This window comes from Mus musculus, chromosome 6 (assembly GCF_000001635.26).
Source record: "Mus musculus strain C57BL/6J chromosome 6, GRCm38.p6 C57BL/6J".
NCBI lineage: Eukaryota > Metazoa > Chordata > Mammalia > Rodentia > Muridae > Mus > Mus musculus.
In genome coordinates this window covers 49,425,623-49,446,672 of record NC_000072.6, presented here as the reverse complement: position 1 = coordinate 49,446,672, position 21,050 = coordinate 49,425,623, and the positions used below count along the sequence as shown (strand labels likewise).

At 35.9% G+C, this 21,050-nt stretch overlaps 1 protein-coding gene across 6 annotated transcripts in view; it reads right to left on the bottom strand.

Annotated features, from left to right (window-relative positions):
- The window catches only part of Stk31 (serine threonine kinase 31), a 74,001-nt gene that overhangs the window by 22,834 nt on the left and 30,117 nt on the right, over window positions 1–21,050 (bottom strand). For all 6 annotated transcript variants that reach the window (XM_030255667.1, XM_030255668.1, NM_001381960.1 and 3 more), the window contains 10 exons: window positions 20,855–20,977; window positions 9,141–9,323; window positions 8,584–8,700; window positions 8,105–8,224; window positions 7,443–7,574; window positions 5,715–5,816; window positions 4,362–4,442; window positions 1,380–1,505; window positions 454–579; window positions 196–282 (listed from right to left, as the gene is read on the bottom strand). In XM_030255667.1, coding sequence (XP_030111527.1) covers window positions 196–282; window positions 454–579; window positions 1,380–1,505; window positions 4,362–4,442; window positions 5,715–5,816; window positions 7,443–7,574; window positions 8,105–8,224; window positions 8,584–8,700; window positions 9,141–9,323; window positions 20,855–20,977 — 1,197 coding nt within the window. The remainder of the gene's footprint in view (window positions 1–195; window positions 283–453; window positions 580–1,379; window positions 1,506–4,361; window positions 4,443–5,714; window positions 5,817–7,442; window positions 7,575–8,104; window positions 8,225–8,583; window positions 8,701–9,140; window positions 9,324–20,854; window positions 20,978–21,050) is intronic.

Genomic DNA, 21,050 nt, shown 5'->3' with positions numbered 1-21,050 from the left:
CTTATCAGTGAGTACATATCATGTGAGTTCTTTTGTGATTGGGTTACTGCACAAGCTTGCAATCCCACCAACAATGGAGGAGTGTTCCTCTTTCTCCACATCCTCGCCAGCATCTGTTGTCACCTGAATTTTTGATCTTAGCCTTCTGGCTGGTGTGAGGTGGAATCATACAACTATGAAATGATTTTTACTTACTTCTGAAGTTAAAGGCATACTGGCTTGAACTGCACTCAGGTTTGCCTTAGGATAATATGGGACCATCAGATAGGCAACAGGATCAGACTAAGAAGCAAAATGGAAAATGTAACTTAAGTGAACAATTCATCATTATATTTGTATTGTGCACTAATTCTATGAGGTAACTACTACTATACATTAAGAAGAATAAATAACTACTTTAAAACTTATTTTTAAAAGAATCATTTCTACAATAGATTAGCTTAAGAACTTTACCTTACACAAAAACAAGAATATTAATGGCAGTAACCCAGACTCTTCTTTAGCATATCCACAAGCTCTATGGTAAGAGGCTGCTCTCTGAATCACCCTGCCTTCTGTGTCAACATCCACGGAATAGCCCTAAACAACAAAAAACAGCATTGAGGATTTCAACATTAAAAACCTAATTCTAATTTATTATTTCGATTTTAAGTATAAGTTAAATTACATTATTTTTCTATTTTAATTTTTAAGTACCTTCTCCATCTGCATTGAATGCTATATTATGGAAAGGAGTAATTCTACCTGCAGCCTACTATATATTCCCAAATAGGTAGCAATCGGGGAACTTGAAGATCTTCTGATGTTAACTCACAGTCTTAGCTTACAAGAAGAAATTAAGGGGCTGGAGAGATGGTTAGTGGTTAAGAGCACTTGCTGCTCTTGTGAAAGATGGGAATTTGGATCCCAGCACCCACATAGTGGTTCACACCTATATGAACTCCAGTTCCAGGGGATCCAATGTCCTCTTCTGACCAACACATGTTCAGGCATACATATGTAACAAAGATACACATGCAGGCAAAACACTTATACACATAAAACAAAAATTAAAAAAAAAAACTTAAAGAAACTAAGCAGCACAAGACTGTGTTGGCGATATAGGTAAGCTTTCAAGAGATATCTAAGAAAAACAGGAATTTTTAAAGGCTATTGGACAAAGTGTAGTAAAAAAAAAAAAAAAGAACATTAATAGGCCTAGAAAAGACAGTACGCATTAAGGAAAGAAGAGGAACTTTAAAGTCAAAATTAGCTCTAATATAATCATCATACTAGTCAACATATATTTTAAAAATAGTGGGTTTCTTTTCTTCCTTAAAAGTCAACTCACCACTTCCTTTATACTTCTGAAACTTCCATAGATCAGAATTTAAACTTACCTTTAAGAGAACTGGCTGCCCATTAACCTCGGAGCACACCAGAGGACGCTTGCTGCTAAGTTCCTTCATGGGCTCAGTGTCAAGAAGGTCCCGCTCTAAGCTCATAGTAAGAAGACCACCAGAATTCTAGACACAAATTTTTATTCCATTTAGACAATCAAAAATGACTTAGGGCTTTCAAATCACAACATTGTTAAGGGCATACATTAAATGAAGTGAAAGACCATCAAACTAAGAAAACCAAAGTGCTTACTAAAATTTAGATTCTTTTTAATTCCTGGCTCTTGAACTTTTTTTGTCTTCTGTGTAATTACCAGACATTTAGTCACTGCTGTAAATTTAGACCAGACTGTAGAAACAAATGAGATTAAGAAGACAAGCTTAATAGGAACTGCAATACTTACTTGAAAAACCTCATATATGGCTGTAGTGGCTATTCCTGGTTGTCAACTTGACAATATTTGGAATGAACTACAATCCTGAATTGGAAGGTTCACCAGTGACCCTTATCTGGAGGCTTGGAGATCCTTATCTGGATCTTGGTTTGGAGATCTTGAGCCATAGTGGCTATGGATTCCAGAAGATTGAATCTCCGAGTTCAAGGAACACACCTTTAATCTGGGCTATGCCTTTCATCTGAGATTAAGGGTGTGGTGGAACACACCTTTAATCTGGGCTACACCTTCTGCTGGAGACAATATAAGGACATTGGAAGAAGGAAGTCTAGCTCTTGCCCCTTCGCCTGCTTGCTGCGTGAGACTGAATAACTGCTAGATCCTTGGACTTCCATTCACAGCTGCGACTGAACAATTGTTGGGAATTGGGCTGCCGACTGTAAGTCATCAATAAATTCCTTTACTATCTAGAGACTATCCATAAGTTCTGTGACTCTAGAGAACCCTGACTAATACAATGGCCTTAAAAAAATTAAAATAAAGACAAGTAAAAGTAGCTAAAGAACAGCAATGAGAAATCTAAAAATTATGACAACAAAATATTGACTCCTCTATCCTGCTTAACATTCTTAAATGTAGAAATTAATTTCAAAAATTTTAATTCTATCATTTTTATGTTTACATTAAAACTAGGTTTTTTTCTTTAGTGGATTATTTTTAAATTATTTTTAAATTTTCATATATATGTACTGTATTTACATTATGCCCCTTCCTCCAAACCCTATGTCTTCCTACTCTCAAATTCATAGCCTCTTTGTTTTTAATATTTGTTACACACATTCACAAGTAAATACCTAAATACAACGTGATGAGTCCATTTACTGTTGCTCCCATGTGTATGTTTTTAGTGCTAACCACTTTATATGGAATAGCATCCGGGGGCTATCCCTGGGGAAGACTGATTTTCCTTCCATGAGTCACTAATTGCCTATAGCTTTTTATCTAAGATTGCGCCTTGTGAGATTTCCTCTATCCATATTGTGATGAAACTACTACTGTCACTTTCCCATAATAATTTCTAACTGTATTATATGTACTGGTAGGTATAAACATAAGTATTAAGAATACAGAATAGTTTATCAGACACAAGATAATCTCTAAAGATAGAGTTACTAGCTTCAAAGAGAAATGGACTTTTTTGCTGTTGGATTTTTCTTGGGGGGGGGAGGTTGTTTTGTTTTGGTTTTTTACTGTTTTAGTATGGTGTTTGGGTTTTTAAGACAGCTCTCACTTGGTATCCCAGGCTATCCTGGAACTCAGGTCACTCAGACCAGACTGCCCTCAAACTGAAGGCATTGCCTCAGTTTCCCAAAATTTGAGATTATGAACTGAGTTATGATACTCAGTTCACACATCTTTTTTAAATATAATATGGGAGGATCTTATAATAACTATTTAAAGAATGTTTTTGTTTTTGTTTCACTGGAAGCCATGAAGCTACAAAACCAATAATTCAAGAAACTTTGATTTTACACATTTATGAAAATGAACTCATAAACAAACATTTCTTTAAAGACTGTTTTAGCTATTTTCATTACCTAATAACACCTTTTCTGTGAGACAGGGTCTCATGTAGCCCAGGCTGGCCTTGAACTCTGATCCTCCTGCCTCTATCTCCAAAATACTGAGATTGCTGATGTGTGTCACTAAATGCATTTTATGCAGTGCTGGAAAACTGAAAGAAAGGCTTCATGCATGCAAAATAAGCACTCTGCCTACTGAATTATATCCCTGGCCCTGGCCCTGGCCCTGGCCATGCACTAATGACAGTCTCAATAAACAAACACAATTGTCTTCTCTATCTGTGGATTCTGCTTCCTTATATCCAATCAATTGTAAGTGGAATATTCAAAATAAAATATCTGCATAAGAATGCAGATTTTTGTCATGCATTTCTTAAACACTGTATGCTGGTTAATTTGTGTAAAACTTACATTTTACTAGGTATTGTCAGTATTCTAGATATGATTTTAAAGTATACTGGGAAAACAGGATATGGTTACTCAAGTTTATAATCCTAGAACTTATGGCAGGGTCAAAGGAAGATTACAAGTTCAAGATTAGCCCAGGCTGTGTCCCAAGACTCTTTTTCAAAAATCAAAAACAAAAACACATATTCAAATATTATACCATTCTATGTCAAGAACTCTTACATGTTGTATTCTGGAATCCAAGGAGTATTGGGGGCAATTTTAAAAATCAGAGAAAAACAGTGCTTCTTCCAGTTCTTTACTACCACCAGGGGTATGATAACTCTCCCCACAAAGTTAATTCCAAGTTCTTCTTTGAATTATTTAATGTACTAATCTCCTGCTTGCCAAGAAAATGAAGCTCACATCAATATCTCTACTTTAAACTATTTGGTTTAAGACAGTCTTGAGGAGCAGTCCAAATTAACCCTTTTAAATATTTATTGGGAGGACTTTCACAAAAATGATACTATAGATCTGACACTGAAATGATATGAACATAACCATGTCTTTACACTCTCTGCCTGGTGGCAATTCTCAGGGGAAACAAAGCTTACCATATATTTAAGCAATCCTATTTCAGGATACAGCAGAGGCAGCTCAGGGAACCATTTCTGGGTCAAGCTATTCAGCTTCTCCTAAAGTTAGAAAGTATTTTTATTATAGATTAACATGAATTCAACTGTAGTATGTTGCTTTTCAGGAAAATATATTTCCATCTGCCTTTTTTTTTAAAAGATTTATTTATTTATTTATTATATGTAAGTACACTGTAGCTGTCTTCAGACACTCCAGAAGAGGGAGTCAGATCTCGTTATGGATGGTTGTGAGCCACCATGTGGTTGCTGGGATTTGAACTCCAGACCTTCGGAAGAGCAGTCAGGTGCTCTTACCCACTGAGCCATCTCACCAGCCCCTCCATCTGCCTTTTTACCTCTAATAAAATATCTAATCTTTAATATTTAACTTCTACTTCAAGAACTATCAAACAAAACATGACTCACTTCATATTCAAAGTAAAGGAAAGATATTGTAATCTTAATAATAAGCTGTCATTTCTCAAAGTATTAAGAATAAATAACATTTTTAGAATGACAACTTAAGAAAAAAATCCTAAAAGCCTTGAGATAAAAAAATAAGTATGTGAGTCTACTACATAAAGCATTTTGAGGTAAGTGAGAAAACTGAGAATTTTATAAAGAAAAGTCATGTATCAACATTTTTACTAAGGAAAACTTCTAAACATTTATCAGATTTTATTAAAAGATTCAAAGGTATATATAATAGTAAGTAAATTGTACTTAAAGTGTCTATTATTTGCATAGTATTTTTACTTTGAACAACTGCCCCTTAACTAACTCTTCCTTATAGTATCTCTCAGACATAAAAGGTAGTATTCTTTCCTCTGTGAAGAAAAAGTAGTCTGCTGACTTTCTAAGGCCACAGAACTTAGGAGAGTGGAGACGATGGTGTGACCTTTCTGGTTACATTTCTCATGTGGATCAAGCTGCTCCATTTGTGTTTCAATTGTTTCTCAAGTTAAAAGGTTATTCATGTAAATCTGTGAGAATCTCTATGTCATGTGTTAAATAACAAAAAAAAAATGCAAAAGTGAGTGTATTACAAGCTCAATTCTAAAATCAAGCAGAAAAATTCTATCAAGAAGTTGAATTTTAACTTACTATTTTTACCACTGAGAACATGACAAGTGATGTTTCTTCATTACGATAACCTGAAATTTCTATATTGGTACAACTTTCTAGAATTTTGTCATATGAAATTAACTTGTAAATTCATATGAACATTACCATGCCAAGATAATACCTCTAGTATATGGTTATATGAAATCTGTGACTTTAAATTCAATTTCCTGAGTAAAATCTAATTTAAAATTTCAGAGAAATACTTACATATTCCTCCCTCTCATGATAAATTTCCTGGAAAACACTATTTCGCAATTGAGTTATTTCTTGCTTTATTTTCTCAATTTCAGTTCCATCATGGTCATCAGACTTTATCAGAAAAAAAAAAAGTAATCAATGGGGTTATTACACTAGAATGAAAACAATTCTTCCTCTAAGAACTAATGCAATTTCTACAGTAGTCTGTGTACAGTAGTCTCAGGTGTCCTTCAGTATCTAGCATATAGCAGTTCTTCTTAACATTAAATAAATCCATTTATTTTAATACTAACTTTTCCCAAAACTATAAAAAGTAACTATAAAATATTTTAAGTTCCTGCACATTTTCTTGAAGGTAAAAACAACTAACTTCAATATTAAAATAAATATTAAGAAGAGCAACTGAATTAGAGTCTGTGAAATTTTTACTTGAAATCAGATTTTTAAAAGCACACTCAATAAAGTGATGGGTGAATGTCTAAATTATCTACTCTGAGAAAAATCTGGTTTAGAAATGTTCCATATGACTTCAATGGAGTAACAGTAAACAAATTGCCTCAAAGGTATAACTGCATTAAATAGTTTGATATGTCTACAATGTCTATAGCCCTAGTTAATTGAATGTGCCCAATTTCATCTGTTACGTTTCTCCAAAAGATGAAAATTAAGACTGAAAAAGACTTCCTTCTCCACAACCTAGAATATAAGAGAACAGGAAGCCTCTTAAACTGCAATTGGCTTTAGAATAGCTCCCACCTTGGTTCCAATTAAATCTAAGATGAGGAATAGAATTATCAAGTTGGATGAAGACATACTTCAGATCTCTTCTGATTTTAAATAAAATCCCCAAGAAAAATTATAGAATTACTAAGATATTCACAAAGCTTTATACCTATGAAAGAATAGTCAAAATTAGAAAATCCTAATCCCTTTAGCTCTAGTGTCATATGAAAACAACTTTTAAAACTTGCAAGAAATATTATATCCAGTGTTAAAGACCATGCTGTTTAAAAATACTTTATCACAAAATTCTACCCTTGGAGATGGACTTAATCAGTAAAGTGCTTGCTTTGTAAGTACGAAGACCTAAATTCAATCTCATATTTAATAAAGAAAAAGGGTGGGGGAAGCAAGTAGTGAGAATAACTCTTACTCTAGGGAGGCAGAGACTGCTGGTTCCCTAGGGCAAAGCCTAGCCTATCTGGTAAGCTCCAAGCCATTAACACACTATCTCCAAACAAAATAAAAATAAAGGGTACAGTCCTGAATAATTACACCCAAGGTTGTCCTCTGACCTCCATGTACATATGAACACACATACATGTATGTACACAAAAATATTTAATTCCATGGGAGACATGTATTTGGTATGAATGTCATTTCAAATTTATTTCCATATACAAAGATAAAAAGATAAATTACTGGGCCTGTAAGATTGCTCAGTGTGTAAAGGAACTTGCCTCTAAGTCAAGTGACCTGAATTCAATTCCTGAAACACACATAGTGGAAATAAAGAATTGACTCTCACAAGTTATTCTCTGGTATCCACATGTACACAGTGATACAGGCCACCAATACACTCACATATACACTAACTAAAATAAAAATGTAAAACTATCAAAGTACATAACACAAAATATGAATACAATGGTTCTCTGGTTTTAGAGAGTATATTTATACATAGATTTATAAAAGAGTTCAACCAATGTGAATAAATTAGAAAAATTTTTTCCTTACTTCTTCCAAATTACTCTTCTCAACCAATTTCCATCTCAGTTGTGCTTTTAAGCCTTTCAATGTCTTCTTAATAGAAAGCAAGTAATCCACATTGGGGTTCTTATTTAAACAGTCAATCATCTGCTTTTTAAACTATATGAGAGAAAGAAATACCATGTTTTCAAACACATGAAACAACAGTCACCGAACATCATAATTTTATGAGTACCTGGATTTAAAGTAAATATTAAGAAAACTCCAGAACTTTTGAAAAAGTAATGCTATCAACTGATTTTCCTAATTGTCCACATTTCTGTTTAGAAGAATCGCAGGTTTGGTGCTCAAGGTACCAAAGGAAATACTCTTTAATTCAACTGAGATATGAAATTACACACATGCTACTGACATAAATACATACATATGCTACACAGAAAATTGTGGCAAACATATTTTAAGTTCATAAGAAATTTAAATATTCCAAGATTCAGTAAAATGTATATTATCAACAAAATCAACATTCATATTCTACAGTGAAGTCAATTATATGCCAGACCACAATGGTATACCACTTTTGTAGGAGTACTAATTAGCACACTGGATGTTAAACTACTTGAGAAAAATTCAACAAGTAAAAAACACAAAATATCAATTCATCAGACAAATCAGAGAAAGCAAAATCCAACCTCAACACTGTCCTTATACTTGGACAGCAAGGTGGCAATGAACTTTTCCTCAGAATGGATCTTTTGCAGCACTTGACTGTATGTACTTAAAATAATCTCCTTGTCTATGACACCTTGCTCCTAGATGGAATTATAACACACAAAACAAAACAATATGGTTAAAACAATAAACTTAAAAGTGAAAATGTCTTTGATAATTGCTGTATCATATCAAAATACTTCTCAAATCTTTTTCTAAACAGAATACTGGCATCAATGCATACTCATAGGCAAAATGTTAACCTAATTATACCATAAATTATTTCTGAAGCTGTCTGAAAGGATATCAGGACAATCAATATTTTAAATAAAAGAATAAGCAATACATAAAACTTCAACACCTTGTTATTTTTAGAAACTGTCTCTCAGCAACAACTTCTAAAATCAAGTCTTATAAAACCAACAAAATCTATTTAATAATACATAGCATCATTACTCACAATGAGAGACAGCTCTAGCTCTTTGCAGACACATGACTCAGTCTTCTCTAGAATTTCATCAATATTACCAATCAGGTCTTCTGAAGTCAATGGTTCATCCAAGGACAGATCAAAAACCTTATTTTCAAAAATAAAAAAGATGAGGTATTTCAATTAAGTAGTTCAGTTAGCATTCATTGTACCTGTTGTAGCACATAAAGCTATACCAAAACAAAAAAGGAAAATTCTGGGAAAAGAACAAGGATACACCCTCATAAAACTTAAATACAAAACCAAAAGAAGATGCATAAGCATAGTATTTTTAAAGAAAACTGGTGGTTAAGGCAAGTAGCTAATTTAAATGAAAAGAGAAAAACAGAAACAAAAGCAAGATGGATTTTTTATATAACAAAACCAACAATCTAACTCACTAGTGATGAAAAATCCTGATTGCCCAGTATTAACTTTGATAGCTAGAAGCACATAATGTCAACTTTTGAACAAGGAAGGAACAGAATTAGAACAAACATAAATCTCTGCTTCTTTTGGCAAACATTGCTAGTGGGAGCTCTCCTTACCTTCTGGCTGCTCTGGAACCATGCCACAAGGTGCTGCAGAGATGCCTCTGTTTCACTCCTAATACTGGCGAACTCTTCTCTTTTGGTACACTGCCAGTCATAAAACTTTCTAAGTGTTTCTTCAGAGTTATTAGTTCCTTCTTTGGCCTTTCCATACACTGATTCTAAAGAAGTTGCTAAGTCCTAAAGACAATGTTAGGATTTAAGCACTGTGTTATGAACAAAGAGATAGAATATCATAATGTTGAATGCCTACTCTTAAAAAATGTATAAATATAATTAAAGGCAAAAGGAAAATATCCAAATAAATTAGAAATAAAACGGGAGATTTAACAACAAGCACAGAGGAAATCAAGAGAATCAAAAGAACATATTTTAAAAACTTATACTCCACTAAATAGGAAAAAACTAAAATAAATAATTTTTTTACCAAACTTAAATCAAGATCAGATAAGCAATTGAAACAGACCTATAAGCCTTAGTAAAACAAGCAGTGATTAAAAGTCTCCCAACCAAAAATTTTTCAGAGCCTGAAAAATTTTAGTACACAAGCCTACCAGACTTTCAAAGAAGAGTTAATGCCAATAGTCCTCCAATTATTCCACAAAATAGAAACAGAAAAACATTGTCCAATCCATTTTACAATGTCACAGTTACCCTGATATCTAAACCATATAAAAATCCAACAAAGAAAATTACAGAACAGTTTCGGTGATGCACCAAATATAAGAACAGAATCAAAAGATTATCCATCATGATCAAGTAAACTTCATCCCAAAGATGAAGAGACGGTTTAATATATGTAAATCAATAAGCAGAATCCAGCATGTAAGTAAACTGAAAGTCAAACACCACATAATCATCACACTAGATGCAGAAAATGCTTTTGACAACATCTAACATTCATTCATGATAAAAGGCCAGGAGAAATTAGGGATACAGGGGCATACCTAAATATAGTAATCACCGTTTACAGCAAGCCCATAGCCAACATCATGTTAAAAGCAGAGAAACTCCAAGCAATTCTACTAAAATCAGGAACAAGACAAGGTTATCAATTCTCTCCATACCTATTCAGTATATTACTTGAATTCTTAGCTAAAACAAACTGAAGGAATTCAAGGTAATAAAATTTAGAAAAGAAAAAATCAGAGTGTCTTTGCTGTAGATGATGTGATAGTATTCATAAATGACCCTAAAAACTCCATCAAGAAAATCCTATAGTTGATAGACATTTTCAGCTAAGTAGCTGGATACAAAATTAGCTCACAAAAATCAGTAGCCTTCCTATATACACATGACAAACAGACTGAGAAAGAAATCAGGGAAACAACACATTACACAAAAGCCTCAAGTAACAAAATATTTTGGTCCCATTTGTCGATTCTTGATCTTACAGAACAAGCCATTGCTGTTCTGTTTAGGGATTTTTCTCCTGTGCCCATATCTTCGAGGTTTTTCCCCACTTTCTCCTCTATAAGTTTCACTGTCTCTGGTTTTATGTGGAGTTCCTTGATCCACTTAGATTTGACCTTAGTACAAGGAGATAGGAATGGATCAATTTGCATTCTTCTACATGATAACCGCCAGTTGTGCCAGCACCATTTGTTGAAAATGCTGTCTTTTTTCCACTGGCTGGTTTTAGCTCCCTTGTCAAAGATCAAATGACCATAGGTGTGTGGGTTCATTTCTGGGTCTTCAATTCTATTCCATTGATCTACCTGTCTGTCACTGTACCAGTACCATGCAGTTTTTATCACAATTGCTGTGTAGTACAGCTTGAGGTCAGGCATGGTGATTCCACCAGAGGTTCTTTTTTGTTGTTGTTTTGTTTTGTTTTGTTTTTTGTTTTTCGAGACAGGGTTTCTCTGTATAGCCCTGGCTGTCCTGGAACTCACTTTGTAGACGAGGCTGGCCTCGAACTCAGAAATCTGTCTGTCTCTGACTCCCCAGTGCTGGGATTAAAGGCATGCGCCACCACTGCCCAGCCAGAGGTTCTTTTACTGTTGAGAATAGTTTTTGCTATCCTAGGTTTTTTGTTATTCCAGATCAATTTGCAAATTGCCCTTTCTAACTCTGAAGAATTGAGTTGGGATTTTGATGAGGATTGCATTGAATCTGTAGATTGCTTTTGGCAAGATAGCCATATTGACTATATTAATCCTGCCAATCCATGAACATGGGAGATCTTTCCATCTTCTGAGATCTTCTTTGATTTCTTTCTTTAGAGAGACTTGAAGTTCTTATCATACATATCTTTCACTTCCTAGTTAGAGTCACACCAAGGTATTTTATATTATTTGTGACTATTGTGAAGGGTGCTGTTTCCCTAGTTTCTTTCTCAGACTGTTTATCCTTTGTGTAGAGAAAGGCCACTGATCTGTTTGAGTTAATTTTATATCCAGCTACTTCACTGAAGCTGTTTATAAGGGTTAGGAGTTCTCTGGTGGAATTTTTAGGGTCACTTTTATATACTATCATATCATCTGCAAATAGTGATATTTTGACTTCTTCCTTTCCAATTTGTATCCCCTTGATCTCCTTTTGTTCTCTAATTGCTCTGACTAGGATTTCAAGTACTGTATTGAATAGGTAGGGAGAAAGTGGGCAGCCTTGTCTAATCTCTGATTTTAGTGGGATTGCTTCAAGTTTCTCTCCATTTAGTTTGATGTTGGCTACTGGTTTGGTGTATATTGCTTTTATTATGTTTAGGTATGGGCCTTGAATTCCTGAACTTTCCAACACTTTTATCATGAAGGGATGTTGGATTTTGTCAAATGCTTTCTCAGCATCTAACGAGATGATCATGTGTTTTTTGTCTTTGAGTTTGTTTATATAGTGAAATACGTTGATGGATTTCCTTATATTAAACCATCCCTTCATCCCTGGGATGAAGCCTACTTGATCACGATGGATTATCATTTTGATGTGTTCTTGGATTCAGTTTGAGAGGATTTTATTGAGTATTTTTGCATCAATGTTCATAAGGGAAATTGGTCTGAAGTTCTCTTTCTTTGTTGGGTCTTTATGTGGTTTAGGTATCAGAGTAATTGTGGCTTCATAGAATGAATTGGGTAAAGTATCTTCTGTTTCTATTTTATGTATTGTTTGAGGAGGATTGGAATTAGGTCTTCTTTGAATGTCTGATAGAACTCTGCACTAAACCCATCTGGTCCTGGGCTTGTTTTGGTTGGGAAACTATTAATGACTGCTTCTATTTCTTTAGGGGATATGGGACTGTTTCGGTCATTAATCTGATCCTGATTTAACTTTGGTACCTGGTATCTGTCTAGAAAATTGTCCATTTCATCCAGGTTTTCCAGTTTTGTTGAGTATAGCCTTTTGTAGTAGGATCTGATGATGCTTGGGATTTCCTCAGGTTCTGTTGTTTTCATTTCTGAGTTTGTTAATTAGGATGCTTTCCCTGTGCCCTCTAGTTAGTCTGACTAAGGGTTTATCTATCTTGTTGATTTTCTCTAAGAACCAGCTCCTGGTTTGGTTGATTATTTGAATAGTTCTTCTTGTTTCCACTTGGTTGATTTCAGCCCTGAGTTTGATTGTCTACTCCTCTTTGGTGAATTTGCTTCCTTCTGTTCTAGATCTTTTAGGTGTGCTGTCAAGCAGCTCGTGTATGCTATCTAGTTTCTTTTGGGCAACACTCAGAGCTATGAGTTTTCCTCTTAGGATTGCTTTCATTGTGTCCCATAAGTTTGGGTATGTTGTGGCTTCATCTTCATTAAACTCAAAAAGTCTTTCATCTCTTTCTTTAATTCTTCCTTGACTAAGGTATCATTGAGTAGAGTATACTATTATTCAGGTTCCACGTGTATGTGGGCTTTCTATTATGTTGTTATTGAAGATCAGCCTTGGTCTGTGGTGATCTGATAGTATGCATGGGATAACTTCAATATTTATGTATCGGTTGAGGCCTGTTTTGTGACCAAAATTATATGGTCAGTTTTGGAGAAGGTACCAGGAGGTGGTGAGAAGAAGGTATATCCTTTTGTTTTAGGATAAAATGTTCTATAGATATATATTAAATCCATTTCTTTCATAGCTTCTGTTAGTTTCAATGTGTATCTGTTTAGTTTCTGTTTCCAGGATCTATACAATGATGAGAGTGGGGTGTTGAAGTCTCCCAGTATTATTGTGTGAGGTGTAATGTGTGCTTTGAGCTTTACTAAAGTTTCTTTAATGAATGTGGATGCCCTTGCATTTGGAGCATAGATATTCAGAATTGAGAGTTCCTCTTGGAAGATTTTACCTTTGATGAGTATGAAGTGCCTCTCCTTGTTGTTTTTGATAACTTTAGGTTGGAAGTTGATTTAACTAGATATTAGAATGGCTACTCCAGCTTGTTTCTTCAGACCATTTGCTTGGAAAATTGTTTTCCGGCCTTTTACTCTGAGGTAGTATCTGTCTTTGTCCCTGAGGTGGGTTTCCTGTATGCAGCAAAATGTTGGGTCCTGTTTACATAGCCAGTCTGGTCTATGTCTTTTCATTGAGGAATTGAGTTCACTGATATTAAGAGATATTAAGGAAAAGTAATTATTGTTTCCTGTTATTTTTGTTGTTAGAGCTGGGGTTCTGCTCTTGTGGCTGTCTTCTTTTAGGTCTGTTGAAGGATTACTTTCTTGATTTTTCTAGGGCATCATTTCCCTCCTTGTGTTGGAGTTTTCCCTTTATTATCCTTTGAAGGACTGGATTCGTGGAAAGATATTGTGTGAATTTGGTTTTGTCATGGAATACTTTGGTTTCTCCATCTATGGTAATTGAGATTTTTGCTGGGTATAGTAGCCTGGGCTGGCATCTGTGTTCTCTTAGGGTCTGTATATCTGTCCAGGATCTTCTGGTTTTCACAGTCTCTGATGAGAAGTCTGGTGTAATTCTAATAGGTCTGCCTTTATATGTTACTTGACCTTTTTCCCTTATTGCTTTTACTATTCTGTTTTTATTTAGTGCATTTTTTTTCTGATTATTTTGTGTTGGGAGGAATTTATTTTCTGGTCCAGACTATTTGGAGTCCTGTAGGCTTCTTCATGGGCATCTCTCGCTTTAGGTTAGGGAAGTTTTCTTCTATAATTTTGTTGAAGATATTTACTGGCCCTTTAAGTTGAAAGTCTTCATTCTCATCTATACCTATTATCCTTAGGTTTGGTCTTCTCATTGTGTCCTGGATTTCCTGGATGTTTTGGGGTTTGGATCTTTCTGCATTTTGCATATTCTTTTATTGTTGTGTCCATGTTTTCTATGGAATCTTCTGCACCTGGGATACTCTCTTCTATCTCTTGTATTCTGTTGCTGATACTCGCATCTATGGTTCCTGATTTCTTTCCTAGGATTTCTATCTCCAGAGTTGTCTCCTTTTGGGTTTTCTTTACGTTTCTACTTCCATTTTTTGATCTTGGATGGTTTTGTTCAATTCTTTTACCTGTTTGGGTGTGTTTCCCTGTAACTCTTTAAGGGATTTGTGTGTTTCCTGTTTAAGTACTTCTACTTGTTTAGCAGTGTTTTCCTGCAATTCTTTAAGGACTTCTACCTGTTTAGCAGTGTTCTCCTTTATTTCTTTAAGTGAGTTATTAATGCCCTTCTTAAAATCCTCTACCACCATCATGAGATATGATTTTAAATCTGAGTCTTGCTTTTTGGGTGTGTTGGGGTATCCAGGACTTGCTGTGTTTGGCATACTGGGTTCTGATAATGCCCAATGGTCTTGGTTTCTGTTAGTAAGATTCTTAAGTTTCCCTTTTGCTATCTGGTAATCTCTGGTGTTAGATGTTCTAGCTGTCTCTGGCTGGAACTTGTTCTTCCTTGTGATTCTGTTAGCCTGTCAAGCACTCCAACTCTCACCTGAGTCCCAGTAGTCAGAGCACTCTCTGCAGGCAAGCTCTCCTCTTGTAGGGAGGTATCCAGAAGTCTGGAGCTTTGATCCACCTCCTGAGTCCTAGGGTCAGAGCAGGCAGACTCTCCTCTGGCAAGGAAGGTGCCCAGGGGTCTGGGTCTCAGCTCTGCCTCCTGGCTGAGGATTGAAGGCCCGAAGGGACCCTGTCCAAGAAGCTCTGTTGTTTCTGCCACCCACATGCTCTCCAGTGATCATGAGGTCCTGGGTGTGCTAGGGGGCCTGTGGTGTGGAGAGTCCTCTGGGGACCTTGGCACCCTCCGATGGGTTCGCACCTAAGATGGCGCGGGGCTGGCCCCAACCAGAATGAATCCCAGCCTCTGGTCGAGCGGGGTTCCTTTGTCCCTGTTCCTGCTGGCACAAGACCCTCTGGGATTCTTTGGAACTGATGTTGCATTCCACTCACCAATGATCCCAAGGTCCAGGGTGTGCTAGGGGGCCTGCAGCCTGGAGAGTCCTCTCGGGACCTTGGGACCCTCTGCTGGGTTCGCTCTGAAGATCGAGAAACACTTTTTTTTTTTTTTTTTTTTTTTTTTTTTTAGTTTTTCGAGACAGGGTTTCTCTGTATAGCCCTGGAACTCACTCTGTAGACCAGGCTGGCCTCAAACTCAGAAATTTTCCTGCCTCTGTCTCCCAAGTGCTAGGATTAAAGGCATACGCCACCACCGCCTGGCTGAGAAACACTTTTTTAAAATGTTCAATGTCCTTAGCCACCAGGGAAATGCAAATTAAAACAACTTTACAATTCCTTCTCACCCCAGTCATACATCTAAAATTAATAAAACAAATGACAGCAGATGCTAGCAAGAGTGTAGAGGATGAGGACCACTTCTTTACTGCAGATGAAAGTGCAAACTTGTATAAACCACTATGAAAATAAGTATGGAGGTTTCTTAGAAGGATGAAACAGATCTACTATTTGATCTACCTATCACTCTTAGGCATATACTCAAAGAACTCTACATCTTATTACAGAATAGTTGCTCAGCCATGTTCATTACTGCTCTATTCATAATAGTGAGAAACTGGTATTAGCCCAGATGTCAATTAATGAATAGACAAAGAAACCATAGTTCATTTATATAATGGAACATTATTCAACTTATTATTCCATATTTAAAAGTTAAATTATGAAATTTGCAAACAAATGTATGAAGCTAGAAACAATCATTTTTTGTGCAACTACCTAGACTCTGAAACATAAACATTGCATGTTTTCCCTTATATTGAGATGTTAGCTTTTAAGCTTTAGATATTTCATTTAGACTATCCACAGACATTAGGTAGCTCATTGGTGACAAAGGGGGAGAAGGGGACCTTCCAAGGAAGATGATTTAGAATACAGTGTTATAAGGGAATAAAGAGGAAAGATGAGAATGGGAAGATTAAGTGAGAAAGGAGAAGGGAGGTCAGAATAAAGGAGAGAATATGCAGAGGGATAACTAACACTAAAGGCCTTTTGAAAAACCATGACTACTATTCTGTAAGTTTCCTAAATTAGATAAAAGGAAATTTAATAGAGTTACCATGTAATAGGAAAGAAAATGCCCCAACTAGATATTATTATACCAAGAAAAAAAAACCCTAATACCAGAAATGAGCTACATCTTGCAGTCACTGACCAATGTTTTGGCTGCCCTCCACAACATGATGATGGTAAGAATCTACTGCTGAAGACAACACTTATTTATGTGTTCAAACATGGAGAAATATAGCTGGTGCCCAACTAGAAGTTTCATTCATGATGCTAGTAAGTGTTATACGTGAGAAGAGAAGAAGATAAACCCTGTAACAACAACAGCAACCTACCTGAAAGATATACTGTTACAACAATGACACAAATTATTATGGGAATAACCAACCACTTTTTAGTTGGATTTAAGACCCACCTAGTAAGTGAAACTTACAGCTGACATTGTTTAATTAATGAAGCCAAGAACCAAAAACTAGAACGAGCATTACCCTTGGGGAAAACCCACTACTATTCTGTCTGCTAAGTGAACATAACCATAAAGCAACTCCTAATGGCATAGAAGAGGGAGAAGATGCCCAGGACAAAGGGCCAGAAAACAACTTCAACAATTTCATAGAAGAAAACTTCCATAACCTAAAGAAAGAGATGGCTATAAATGTACAAGAAGCCTTTCTAGAGGAAACATACAGACTTTCTAGAATTAATGAAAATGAAGGCACAACGTACCCAAACTTATGGGACACAGTGAAAGCAGTGCTAAGAGGAAAATTCACAGTATGAAGTGCCTTCATGAAAAATGTGGAGAGATCTCATTCTAGCAACTTAACAGCACACCTGAAAGCTCTATAACAAAATCAAAAACACCCAAGACATCAGGAAATACTCAAATTCAGACCTGAAATAAATTAGAAACAGAGAGGACAATACAAAGAATCAAAAAAAAAAAAAAACAAGAGTTGTTTGAGAAAATCAAAAAGATAAACAAACCCTTAGCCAAACTAACTAAAAGACACAGAGACAATATCCAAATTAACAAAACAGAAATGAAAAGGGAGACAAAACAAACAAAATTGAGGAAATTTAAAAAATCACTAGGTCTTACTTCAAATGCCTGTACTCCACAAAACACAAAACTGGAAAATCTAAACAAACTGGATAATTTTCTAGACAGACACCACTTACCAAAGTTAAACCAAGATCAGGTAAACTAAACAGTCCCCTAACCCCTAAAGAAATAGAAGCAGTCATTAAAAGCCTCATAACCAAAAAGAACCCAGGGCTAGATGGTTTTAGTACATAATTCTATTAGACTTTCAGAGAAGAGCTAATACTAATACTCTGCAAACTATTCCACAAAACAGAAACAGAAGGAACACTACCTAATTCATTCTATGAGGCCACAGTCACACTGATATGTAAACCACATAAAGACTCAACAAAGAAAGAGTGCATCAGACCAATTTCACTTATGAACATCGACGCAAAAATACTCAATAAATTTCTTGCAAACCAAATCCAAGAACACATCAAAAACATTATTCTTTACTATCAACTAGGCTTCATCCCAGGAATTAAGAGATGGTTCAATATATGAAAATCCATCAGTGTAATCTACTACATAAACTGTAAATCACATAATCATCTCATTAGATGCTGAAAAAGCCTTTGACAAAATACAACATCCCTTCATGTTAAAAGTCTTGGAGAGATCAGGGACTCAAGGCACATACCTAACATAGTAATAAAAATAATAAAATATTAATAAAGTAATTATTAATAAAGACATAATAAAAGCAATATATTGCAAGCCAGTAGCCAACATCAAATTAAATGGAGAGAAACTTGAAGCAAGCAAACTAAAATCAGGAACAAGACAATCCTGCCCATTCTTTCCCTATCTATTCAATATAGTATTTAAAGTTCTAGCTAGAGCAATAAGACGACAAAAGATCAAAAGGTTACAAATTGGAAAGGAAAAAGTCAAGGATGATATGATAGTTAACACAAGCAACCCACAGAATTCTAGCAGAGGAGTTCTACAGCTGATAAACAATTTGAGCAAAATGACTGGATATAAAATTAACTCAAAGGAATCAGTAGCCCTCCTTTATACAAATGATAAATGGGCTGAGAAAGAAATTAGGGAAACACCACCCTTCACAACAGCCACAAATCACATAAAATATCTTGGTGTAACTCTAACAAAGCAAGTGAAAGATCTGTATAACAAGAACTTCAAGTCCCTGAAACAACTAAAGAAAATATCAGAAGATGCAAAGATCTCCCATGCTCATGGTGATCTACAGATTTAATGCAATTCCCATCAAAATTCCAATGCAATTTTTTATAGACCTAGAAAGAATAGTTCTCAACTTCAATATATATCAAAAACAAACAAACAAACAAAACCAGGATTGCCAAAATAATCCTGAACAATAAAAGAACTTCTGGAGGAATCACCATTCCTGACCTCAAGCTGTACTACAGAGCAACAGTGAGAAAAAACTGCATGAATTTGGTACAGAAAAACACACTGATCAATGGACTCAAATCAAAGACCCAGAAATGAACCCACATACCTATGGACACTTGATTTTTGATAAAGAAGCCAAAACCATACAGTGGAAAAAAAGAAAGCATCTTCAACAAATGGTGCTGATCTAACTGGATGTCTAGCTACAGAAGAATGCAACTAGATCCATATTTTATTGCCCTTCACAAAACTCAAGTCCAAGTGGATCAAGAACCTCAACATAAAACTGCAAACACTAAATCTCATAGAATAAAAAGTAAGAAATACCCTTTAACACATTGGTACAGGAGACAATTTCCTGAACAGAAAACCAATGGTTCAGGTTCTAATATCAACAAATTGATAAATGGGACCTCATGAAACTGAAAAGCTTCTGTAAGGCAAAGGACATTGTCAATAGGACACAATGGCTGCCAACAGATGAAAAGAATCTTCACTAACTCTATTCTGGCAGAAGGCTAATATCTAAACTATATAAAGAACTCAAGAAGTTAGATTCCAACAAACCTAATAACACAATTTTTAAAATGGGGAACAGAGCTAAACAGATAATTCTCAACAGAGGAATCCAGAATGGCCTAGAAATGCCTAAAGACATGTTCAAATCCTTAATCATCAGGGAAATGCAAATCAAAATGACCCTGAAATCAAAAAACTCAAATGACAGCATATGTTGGTGAGGATATGGAGAAAGGAACACTCTTCAATTGTTGGTGGGATTGTGAACTTGTACAACCACTGTAGAAATCAATCTGGCAGTTTCTCAGAAAATTGGGAATAGTTCTACTTCCCAAGACTTGGGGTATACCATTCCTGAGCATATAACCAAAAGAAATTCCAGTATACCTCAAGGACACATGTTCCACTATATTTAAACAGCTGTATTTGTAGTAGCAAGAAACTGGAAACAATCTAGATGTCCCTCAACTGAAGAATGGATACAGAAAATATGGTTCATTTACTCAATGGAATACTATTCAGCTATTAAAAACAAGGACATCATGTGTTTTTCAGGCAAATGGATAGAACTAGAAAATACCATCCTGAGTAAGGTAACCCAGACCCAAAAAGACATGCATGGTGTGTACTCACTGACAAGTGGAGAATACCCATGACACACCACACAGGCCCAAATAAGTTAACAAAACGTAAGACCCAAGTAAGGATGCTTGAATCACACTCAGAAGGGGGCACATAATAGTCATAAGAGGCAGGGACCTGGGTGGGAAAAGGGAGGGGTATATACATATACTAGTAAAATAATGATACTCTGTTATGCTTGAGACAGAAGCCTAGCATAACTGTCCTTTGAAAGGCTCCATCCATCAGCTGACTGAAACAGATGCAGAAACCCACAGCCAAACATTGGGCAGAGCCCAGCGAGTCTTATGGAAGAATTAGGGGAAGGATTGAAGACCACGAGGGGGTTGGAATCCCACAGGAAGACCAACAGTGTCAACTATCCTGGACCTCTGGGAGCTCTCAGTCTGAGCCAGCAACCAAAGAGCATACACAGGCTGGACAGAGGTCTCCCGAGCACTGTCCTCCAGATACCACCCCACTCCCCCACACGTATGTAGCAGAGGGCTGCCTTGTCCTGCCGCAGTGGGAGAGGATATACCTAATCCTGCAGAGACTTTATGAGCCAGGGTGGGGACATATGGGGGGAACACTTCACCATCTCAAAGGCAAAGGGAAGGGGAGTGGGGGAGGAACTCTGTGAGGAAGGACCGAGAGGGAGGCCATATTTGGGATGTAAATAAATAAATAAATTTTTAAAAAATATATATGTATATCATAATTCCAACCTGCAATGTTTTTAAGCGTTTATCAAGTGGTAAGTCATCTACTTCCAGAATAAAAACATCTACAGCCACGAACAGCTTCTGTTGTACTTCATTTCTTTCAGCAATCAAAATATTACCTTCATTCTGAAGAATAGAAAATAGGATAGTCAAGATACCAAGTAATTTCACACATTCACACTATATAGACAATAGTGAT